Source organism: Cucumis sativus, chromosome 3 (assembly GCF_000004075.3).
Source record: "Cucumis sativus cultivar 9930 chromosome 3, Cucumber_9930_V3, whole genome shotgun sequence".
Classification (NCBI taxonomy): Eukaryota; Viridiplantae; Streptophyta; class Magnoliopsida; order Cucurbitales; family Cucurbitaceae; genus Cucumis; species Cucumis sativus.
In genome coordinates this window covers 27,247,019-27,257,231 of record NC_026657.2, presented here as the reverse complement: position 1 = coordinate 27,257,231, position 10,213 = coordinate 27,247,019, and the positions used below count along the sequence as shown (strand labels likewise).

The 10,213-nt window shown below is 31.4% G+C and overlaps 1 protein-coding gene across 2 annotated transcripts; it reads left to right on the top strand.

Moving 5' to 3' along the window:
• The first annotated feature begins 4,361 nt into the window (after positions 1-4,361).
• On the top strand, positions 4,362-8,134 carry LOC101223136 (pto-interacting protein 1). Of its 2 annotated transcripts, none has more exons than XM_004148528.3 (8): positions 4,362-4,607; positions 5,242-5,351; positions 5,564-5,814; positions 5,923-6,049; positions 6,213-6,486; positions 7,052-7,184; positions 7,317-7,403; positions 7,680-8,134. In XM_004148528.3, the coding sequence occupies exons 2-8, from the start codon at positions 5,267-5,269 to the stop codon at positions 7,809-7,811; spliced, it is 1,089 nt and encodes a 362-aa protein (XP_004148576.1). In that variant the 5' UTR covers positions 4,362-4,607; positions 5,242-5,266; the 3' UTR covers positions 7,812-8,134. The 2 variants fall into 2 exon arrangements, with proteins under 2 accessions (XP_004148576.1, XP_031739119.1); XM_031883259.1 differs by having other exon boundaries at positions 4,372-4,607; positions 5,246-5,351.
• Positions 8,135-10,213: the final 2,079 nt, after the last annotated feature.

Genomic DNA, 10,213 nt, shown 5'->3' with positions numbered 1-10,213 from the left:
ATGGATCGGCCACTTAACCTAACCCTGGAAAATGTTTGCTTAATTCCACTTACTTGAACCATTTATCTAAATTTGTGTTATAAAAATAAATAAAATGTATATCAATTAGATTAACAACTCAAATTTAATTTACATAATTCCTTTTTTTAGAGTGCTAAACCCTCAAACCAATTAAACCAAAAAAGAATTAATTTATTTAAACCCAATTCTAACTGTACAATGCATTTTTTTTAACACCCTTAAATATAATAAAAGAATGTGTGGATTTGAACTACAAATCTCCCGGTCGCTAAGACACAATATATATAAGTATCTATTTTCTACCAACGACGATATATGTTAAATCATTTGAATAAATCTGGTCATCTTTATAATTTGTTACATAATATATAAAAATGAATTTTTAAAGTTTAATCATTCAAAAAGGATAGAATTGCATTTAAAATGTATATTAAATTACATGTTTTTAAACTTTTAATAGTGTGTTTAATTGGAGGGAAGTCATATAAATGTTTAATTAGTTTTTAAACCTTTGTTCATACATATAACCAGACCTTGATTAATTATTAGATATTTTTCAAAACTTCCATATCAATTAAACTCAAATTTTATTTACTGTTTTCATAAATTAATTAAATTTAAAATTAAAAGTGAACATCTTAATTATTTGAAACAAAATTTGCTTTCCTCTATATGTAATAATTTTGTGGATTTAAGAAATGAAAAATAAGTACAAGACTTCTTGCCCCAAATTTTAAAATCAATAGTAACAGAGGATATTTAAAAAAAAAAAAACTCAAAATTTAATAAAAATATTGTTTAATTTTTAGTGAAATCATATTTAATTAACTAATAAATCACTGTCACTTTAAGAATACAAATCAATAATTATAATCCAAACATAATGAATACTCAAGATGAACTAAATATTGAACCCAAAAATATCAAGTCAGTGTTATAATAATGACCCTTTGTAAAAATAACAAAAAAAAAAAAAAAAAAAACATTACAATAGTAGAATTTTATAAATTATTAAAGTAACAAATTTAAAAATAAATAGCCAATTCATACTCGTCTCGTATATCTAATTGTCACATTTACAATATGTGAAAAAAAATAGATGCTATGAAATGTTTTTTTCTAAATTTTTTTTGTCATATAATGTAATTTTTCTTATAACTAACTATTATTAAGAATTAAAAATTACTTTATCAACCATAGTGAGTTCAACTAAACACTAATTGAGATAATAATTGATTTTCAAGGTGAAAGATTCGATTCATCGTCGACTCAATTTTTATATTAAAATAACTATACTAAAATAAAATTAAAAATAGAAAACTTATAATTTTAACTAAAAAAAAAAAAAATACAATAATATAAGATGTATTAATGTTACGGCTAGAGTAAAAGAAGTATTTAAAAATATTTGGAAAAATGGCGGAAAGTAAAAAGTAAAAAATCTAACAAGGGCAGCGGAAAAGAGTCAAAAGGACAAATTTCCAATTTGGGTTGAGGACATTGTCAACATCGTTGGCAATTGAAATTTCATTCAACCTCGTCGTAACCAATACCATTTACACACGTAATTACTATTATTATTTAAAAGAAAAAATAAATCTCACCTTGGACTTAACGACGCGCTTGAAGACTAGAAGGCGCGTGTGACTTCATAGTCAATTACGACAACTAATTAATTAAAAGTTAGAGCTAAATAAATAAATAAATAAATTGCTATCTACTGCCTAAAAATAAATTAATATTATCAATAAAAAAAGTTATATTAACAATATTTTTGATTTCACTTGCATATTAAATAGATTCCTCAGACTTTATAGATTATAATTTAAGAAAATCATTTTAATTTGTAGATTTCTAATCACGTTTTAATTTGTAAATAAATGTATTGATAGTGTTTGACTACTGCTTAATTTTGATAGTTTTGGAGTTTATGGTCAAAGCAGGTGGTTGGATCATTTTACTTCTCTATCTTCTTTGTGCTTTGAGGTTGGATCAATTTTTTAAATAAAAAAAATTAATTGTGTCTATCATGGTTGGTTATTGAATTTTTTTCTTTAATTAATGATTTAGAAAAACAATAAAAGAGATAAAAATAAATTAAAAGTTATAACAATCCAACTGAGCTTGAATCTTAAGAGGGTTGAATTTGGTTGGAGAGTTCATTTAGGTCTTTTAGGTTGTAACCCAGCCAATCCGAATTCGAGTTGGTGTAAAAAGCACCAAAAACTCAACCCAAACAAGGTACTCTATCATAAATGTTTGATTCTTAAAATAAAAAATTCAAATGGTTCATAATGTCCGTCAAAATTGAAGATATATAATTTAAAAAAGGGTTGATTTTGGATATATGTAAAATTAAAATGGACATTTTTGAAAAACTTTGATCCTATTTTTCCTAAAAAAAATGTATGAACTCAAAGATTCTTAATTAGTTTGTTAAATTCTAAAATGGACAATTGTATCAATGACAACAAATCAAATATCATAATCTTTGCTAATAAAATCAAAACACTTCAAACAAAATACAAGGTCTACAACATTACCTTTACGGTGACATTGTAAAATCCAATAAGGATCAAATCAAATAATAATCTCTACCCAACTAGTACATAAAACTAGACCTAAAATTATTTGTTTCATGGTTTTTCTAGCTAGGATCTTCCAGGCTGCCATTCTTTTTTAATCTTTGTAATGCTAATAAGATCTATATTATTTTCGTTGATGTCATTCTTAAGCTTCATTCAAATGGTTTTCTTTGAGTCGACCATATAGTTGTCCACGTTTGAAGATTTCATTTTTATGGTGTGTGGCTGGAAGAACATCTCCTATTGGTGGACTCTACTCTTTTGTGTGGCTTTTTTTTTAGCTTTTTGGTTTTGTTTGAAACATACCAAAAAAATAAAAAATACCGAACCTAAAATTCTATCGATCACACACGACAACATCAAACCCATGAACCAAACCAACATCCTAAATCTTTTCAAATTCTCTTAAACAACTAACATAAGTCATTCAGATTCTCTTCCATAGCTTCTTAAACAGTAATCATAGGTGTCAAACCTCAAAGTACAATTTAGTATAACTCCGTAAATTGATACAAAAACTTTCAAAAACACATTTTTCATTAGTGTGTGAAGGAAAACCTTTAATACCTCATTTCAAAAGCACCCTCGAGCTTTAAAACTTATATTAATGTCGAAGCTTTAAAAAAATAGTAAACAAATGCCCTAACCATCTATGAATGAAAATCATTAGTATGCCAAAATAAATATAGTTAAATTGAGATAAAGTATGTAGAAATAACTTTAAGAATAGATGATCTTTGTTTCATCCTCTTTATCCTACAATTTAGAACACAACACTTCTTCATTTCTCATACGAAGTTCCCAAGGTGTTTGAGTGTATCCATTATTCTCCTTTCTTATTGTAATAACTTTTATGCATTGATTGAAGATTGTGGTTTTAGAGATTGAAGAAGGAGACGTATTGGGAGAGAGAGTGCGAAAGAAGAGAAGAGGAGAAGATGTAAAGCATATGTGCAAGATAACAAGTGGAAGAGGGAGGAGATATGGTGTAGTAATTAATAGTAAAGACATTTTTGTCAAATAAAAAAAATAAAGAAAAAAAAAATAAATTAATTAAGGCTATAAGTATTGGTATAACTTTTGAAAATTCGTATGTTTTTAAACATGGAGAAAACCCTCAAACTAAACGGCCTCTGATAAGTTGGACAGACGCCAAATTGAATTGGTTAATTATTCGTACACACTAACTTGATTTAAATTAACTAACTCTCTCTTATTTCATTGTTTCCAATTACTTAACTCTATGCGTCCAACTTCAACAATAACCACCACCTCACTCCAACAAAAATCATCATCGACGACATGCTCTAACGACCAACTGTTACACGCACATTTAGCAATCATCTAGCATCCAACTCCAACGAATACCACCTTCATTGATCAACTACAGAAATTGCTCCGCGCGTTTCTACCTCTGATGATTACCACTTCTGACTATGTAACTACCTCGGACGTTCAACTCCAACCAATCACTTATGACGACCAATTGTGAGATCATCTCCAAACTTGCACCAATTCTAGTATGCAGAAGGAAGATCACATCCATTTTAAACAAACATTTCATTCTTACCTAACAGCTATTGATATTTAACATACCAAGTTTGAAGTAAAAATTTACAAACATTATAAAGTTGATTTTCTATAATTAAGCCAAAAGTTTGTTAAATACTTTTTAAACATAGCTTTTAATTGGTGGAGCCAATGATAGAAGGACGAGAAATTTGACTATAGACTTTCAATTTGATATATAGGAAGAAAGAAAAGGAAAAAGAAAGGGGAAAAAAAAAAGGCAATAAAGTCACCTTTGATAAAGGATAGAAAAAAACAAATAAAACAAATAGAGAAATTTAGAGAACAAAATAGGCAGCGCAATCTTCGCCGGCTCCGGAGCTCAGATCACGAAGTGCCAGAACGGCGATACACAGTCTTCTACACAGTTTTTTCACACACCGATTGAAGATTTCAGCTCTTCAAAGTTTGTCGGATTGCTCTGTTTTTCTGGTATAGATGGATCTCTTTACTGATATCAAGCTTTTGCTGGTGTTGATTACTGTTTTTGTACTCTTGGTGAATGGCTAGGTTTTGGAAAATTAAAGACGATGATGTTGATTTTAATGAATTCAACTTTATACTGACTTGTTGTTTCTTGGCGTTCTTTTTTAAACAATTAATTTGTTGGTTTACTGGTTGCTAATTGTTTGATCTGGAAATTAGACGGTATAACTGGAAGAGTTGATGCGTTGCGGCTGTAGTGTCTGCTTCGATTCTTTGAGTTTGAAGCGATGAGATGATTTTTTTTTTTTGGTTGGCGTTGATATTAAAGTGGGTTGGTAGATCCAAAGTATGCCTTTGATGCATTATAAGATTTTGATGAAGGAGATTGTTTTTCTTAGTGTGTGTTAGAGTTTTTGAAAACTGGTGTTGAGACTTTTGGTGTGTTTTTGGGCATTTGATTTAATTTGTACTTCTTCTAAGAAGTTCTTGAATTTGGTTTTAACTAGCTAGTTCCATGGCGATGCATGTTGTATTGGTTGGCCAGCCTTACAAGTAGTTACCCTTCTCTTTGTTGTGTAATTTTGTTTGCTTGAAAGAGAATTATTCTCCAGTGAGATAATTGAATGCTCACTTTGGTCAGTTAGGGGATCAATTAGCGGGAAAAGATGAGCTGCTTTAGCTGCTGTGAAGAAGATGAAATTCAGAAAGCAGCTGACAATGGAGGCATGTATGCAGGAAAACAAAATACTGGTATTCTCTTTGGACCATCAAAAGAGTTCTAAACATATCTAGTAAAACAACAAATTATTTTCAATGTCGTATATATCTGTCAATTGCAAACAAGGTATTTTGCCTCTTATGTCCACCGATTGACTTTAACTTACCTCTTACCAACAATGCCTTCTATGGAAGTAACGTAATTCATTAAATTTTTAATTTTTACGTTGAATATTTTCTCATAGGAAACAATGGGGGTTATCATAAACCCGAAGCTGCACCAGCAGTCACTCAAGCTGTTAAAATGCAACCAATATTGGTTCCTACCATACCCATCGAAGAACTATCAGAAGTAACGGATAACTTTGGAAATGATGCTTTGATTGGAGAGGGTTCATATGGGAGAGTATACTATGGTATGCTTAAAAACGGGCAGCCTGCAGCGATCAAGAAGTTAGATGCCAGCAAACAGCCTGATGATGAATTTTTAGCACAGGTTTCTATTCAGATTCACCCCCCAATAACATTAGAAATAGAAAAAATGTAGAAGGAAACATCTGTTATCATTTATATTTATCAAGGCTAAAAGATGGCAAATGTACAGGTCTCCATGGTCTCGAGGCTGAAGCACGGAAATTTTGTTCAATTGCTTGGCTATTGCGTTGATGGGAGTTCCCGCATACTAGTATACGAGTATGCTTCTAATGGATCACTTCATGATATTCTTCATGGTACATAAAATCATGCCAAATCTTTACTGGTCAAAAGCTTTAGAAGTTTATATGTTTTCTAAGTCAATTTCTGTTTCTGTATAAGTATACTGAGCCACCTACTGCCAATTTTCCTTTTGTTTAAGTTATTGATCTTACGCATTGTCATGCACTTTCTACTCAGGAAGAAAAGGAGTGAAAGGAGCACAACCAGGTCCTGTTCTATCATGGGCACAACGTGTGAAAATTGCTGTAGGGGCTGCTAGAGGACTTGAATATTTGCATGAAAAGGCTGAGTCCCACATTATCCATCGTGATATTAAGTCCAGCAATGTACTCATCTTTGATGATGATGTTGCTAAAATTGCTGACTTTGATTTGTCCAATCAAGCTCCTGATATGGCAGCACGTCTTCACTCTACCCGTGTTCTTGGAACTTTTGGTTATCATGCTCCTGAGTAAGCTGTCTAACTCTAACCAATTGAGAAACTAAAATTTAAATGGCTTTTGATACTATAACATATTGAATTCTATTTCTTTTGGATACATTGGATTTCGACTTAAAATTCAGTTGCGTCCACCTCATTATTCACCTTCAAGAATAACATTTCATCTCCAACCCTTTTTGGAGTTGGGACATAATCATGTGTTAAGTGAATCAAGAAACTTGAAAGTGCCCGAAATTCACTGTTGAGACTGATCAATTCTCCCAACGGCCAACCTTAGTGTTTCCAGCTGGTAAACAATCACATTGGAAGAGAATTTGTGAACTAAAAAACAATTGGTATTTTTTATAATTAATCAAATGACTATAAGTATGCGATTTTCCAATAACCACTGTTCACTAGTAATTGATTATTACATAGTACTATTTTTCACCCCGGAGAGAACTGCATGCCTCTTTCCCTATTGTTTCTTTTATTTTTCTCAACAAAAAGCATTGGTTTCTCAATTAAAAAAGAATTGCGTGCCTCTTGAACCATAATAGTTGGTTACTTTGTTTCTCATAAAATTATCTGGCAGATATGCTATGACTGGTCAATTGAATGCCAAGAGTGATGTTTATAGCTTTGGTGTAGTCTTGCTTGAACTTCTGACAGGGAGAAAACCTGTTGATCCTACACTACCACGAGGACAACAAAGTCTAGTTACTTGGGTGATTATCTTTTGTCCTTCCCCTAGTTGACTTTCACATTTCCCTTTCTTCTCTCTCTCTCTCTCTCTTGCCCCTTCGTTTTTTTATCTGTTGGCATACAAGTTAACTTACTGGATTATCTTAATGAATTAGGCTACACCAAAGCTGAGTGAAGATAAAGTTAGGCAGTGTGTCGATGCAAGGCTTGGTGGAGACTACCCCCCAAAGGCTGTAGCAAAGGTAATTTGAATAATGCTTAGCAATTCTCCATTTCTTGTTGAGCTTGAGAAAGGTTAGCATTGGGATATCTGATCCTGGGGAGTTAACATCTGATGCATTTATAATTCATTCAAAAGCTTCTTTTAAGTACCTAAATTATGTTATTGTTATGAAGTGGATAACTATTTTGCTTGAGAAAGTGAAGACCAGAAAAACGAAATAAAGGAATTCTGAGGATCTTGCCATTACTTAATCTGCTGTAACAAGAACCTAATACCTTATGCAACTTTATTGCAGTTAGCAGCTGTTGCTGCCTTGTGTGTGCAGTATGAGGCAGATTTCCGGCCAAACATGAGCATTGTTGTCAAAGCTCTCCAGCATCTATTAAATGCCCGACCTGGACCGTCTGGTGATGCATCAAACTCGTAAGTTCTATTCATCTCATTCACTGTATCAGTTTGCATACAAGCGTATAAGAAAGAAATTGTATCTGAAGAAATTAAGTTAGTGAATTGTTTGGATATTTTTTTAAATACGTTTCTATTAATTTACGTGTTATAAGTCATCTGTATCAAATCACGGCTCCCTTGTCGAAATGTTTCAGTGTATTCTATTTTCTTTTTAATATCTGGTTAGTTTGTGAAATCTAATATTGTTTAGTTGTAAGCATTGCTAGAGGGAGATAATGTATATAAAGACTATTCTGTATCAGTTAAATAATATTGAATTTTCATTTCTGCTCTCTTTCTAAATTCACTTTGTTTTGCTAAGTTTTCATGGTGTTTGGGAAGATCACGAGTCACCATGTACTGCATCTTCAATGAATTTGTTTAAACTGATTTATATTTGTGACATTATTCTTGCTAAAGTTATAATTAAGTTGAATCCAGGTTGATTGGAAGATAATTGGGTTTTTCTCTTATTTACATTTTTTATATTAACTTCATCCATTGGAGTTTGGTCTTTAATTGTTGACCTAGTGGTGGAAAAGAGCCATGGGTTTCAAAGGACTTGCGAGGGATGAGTTTAATCGGCAATGGTCACTAGTCATCATAGATTGAACTTCAATATTACCTACCTAAGATTTAACATTCTTATAGTTTTCTTGGCAACTAAATGTTGTAGAATTAGACGAGTTGTCTCGTAAGATTAGTTGAGGTGTGTAAACCAGCCTGATTAGTAAGAAATAATTCTTACTGCTTGATTGCATCGAGTAGGTTAACAATCACCATTCTCATTCCTTTAGCTAAGTGTATTTCACTATTTTTATTAACGTGTGTTTTTTCTTTCGCTCACCCTTTCTTCCCCTTTGTTTTCTTAAATTCTATTTATTTTTTAAGCATCAATAAATCGTATCAATGGCAACCTTCTTTATTGAAATTGGCTTCTGGGTTGAAGAATGAAGACATAAAAAAATTCCTCTTTCAGCTCTCGTCATTTCCCATATTTAGATGATACGGTTGAATGGATATGCCCATTATTCTGTTCTTTCTACAGTCTGCCATACTTTAATTGATTGATACCTTCATATTGGTGCTAGTATTTGGGTGGGGTATTGTTCGATTGGAATATTATTATTCTTTTACATTAAATTACAATTTTAGTTGCTTTTTTAAGTTTTCAAGTGTATGACATTGGTGTTTTTTACTTCAAAAATATCAAATAGATCTTTTTAACTTTAAATTTAAATTTTGTGTATAGTAGGTCAGAGTTCAATTGTTACAAAATATTCTTTAGAAATTGGATTTAGTGGAAACAAATTTGAAAGTTCAGGTACATGTAGTTATTTGTTTAACTCTTTGCTTGATAACCAAGCAAACTGATACTTTATTGAAATGTGAATGATCATAGACTATAGGAAATGTTGATAGTTACTTCATATGCATCCAAGACACCTTTCTTTTCAATGGATTGTTCAATAGAAGCTCCTTGTTTTAACATTTTATCTTAGAGCACCTCTACTCTGAGTGACTTGAAAAATGTGAGCCACTTCAATGTATACTCCATGTGAAGCATGCTTAGTTTAGATCATTCTCCTATGTTGAGTGACTTCAAACATGTCAGCAAGGTAAAACATGTTGAAAAAGATTTGTCTTGGAAAAAAAGGGAAGTTAATAAACTCTTGAAGGCAATTCAAGTCAAGCAGATTGATATGTGTATATGATCGAAAATTAGTTTAGGTCTTGAATGTTCTAGAAGCATGTCATTGCATCACGGTGGATGCTAGGAAGTGTCAGGGCCATAATTTGCTAACTTTGAATTTCAAATCTTGGTGTTAGGATCTCCAAACTTGAAAATTTAGCATGGCGTGGAGATGATATTGCACAAATTTTACATTTTTTGTTCTCTTGCTTGTGTGTGTGTTGAATGTGCGATCACATGATAGATAATGCCTAGTGAAGAATTCTGTATGTGTCTTGGAGACAATGTTGTCAAATCTATCGATAGATTGGTGACAAAAGAGTAAGAAGTTGTTTATCTATAAGTTGATCGACTAATTATATCAATAATCAAATAAATAAAGAAAAGTCGACTATTGAAATCAAACCAATGACCATCGCATTATTCTAACCTCTGAGCTAGTGGGTCACATCACATAAATGTTACATGTATAGTAATTTATTAAATTAATGGAATCTTCAGCTATTCCTAATATAAAATCTAAGTTCATTTGAAATAAATATTCAATATTGAAATTGTTCTATGATAGAACATAATAATTAATATAATTATTCGTTGGACATGTATCAATAATAAATGTGTTATCTCAATTAGACGGTAAATTTTGAATTTTGAATTCAAACATGAAATTTTTATTATTATTATTTTTT

What these genes read in the sequence shown, in the direction of transcription:
- LOC101223136 (XM_004148528.3), top strand. Translation starts at nt 5,267, where the DNA reads ATGAGCTGCTTTAGCTGCTGTGAAGAAGATGAAATTCAGAAAGCAGCT. An exon ending in AACAAAGTCTAGTTACTTGG is followed by an intron (nt 7,185 to 7,316) that starts GTGATTATCTTT and finishes TTAATGAATTAG; the next exon opens with GCTACACCAAAGCTGAGTGA. An exon ending in CCCCAAAGGCTGTAGCAAAG is followed by an intron (nt 7,404 to 7,679) that starts GTAATTTGAATA and finishes ACTTTATTGCAG; the next exon opens with TTAGCAGCTGTTGCTGCCTT.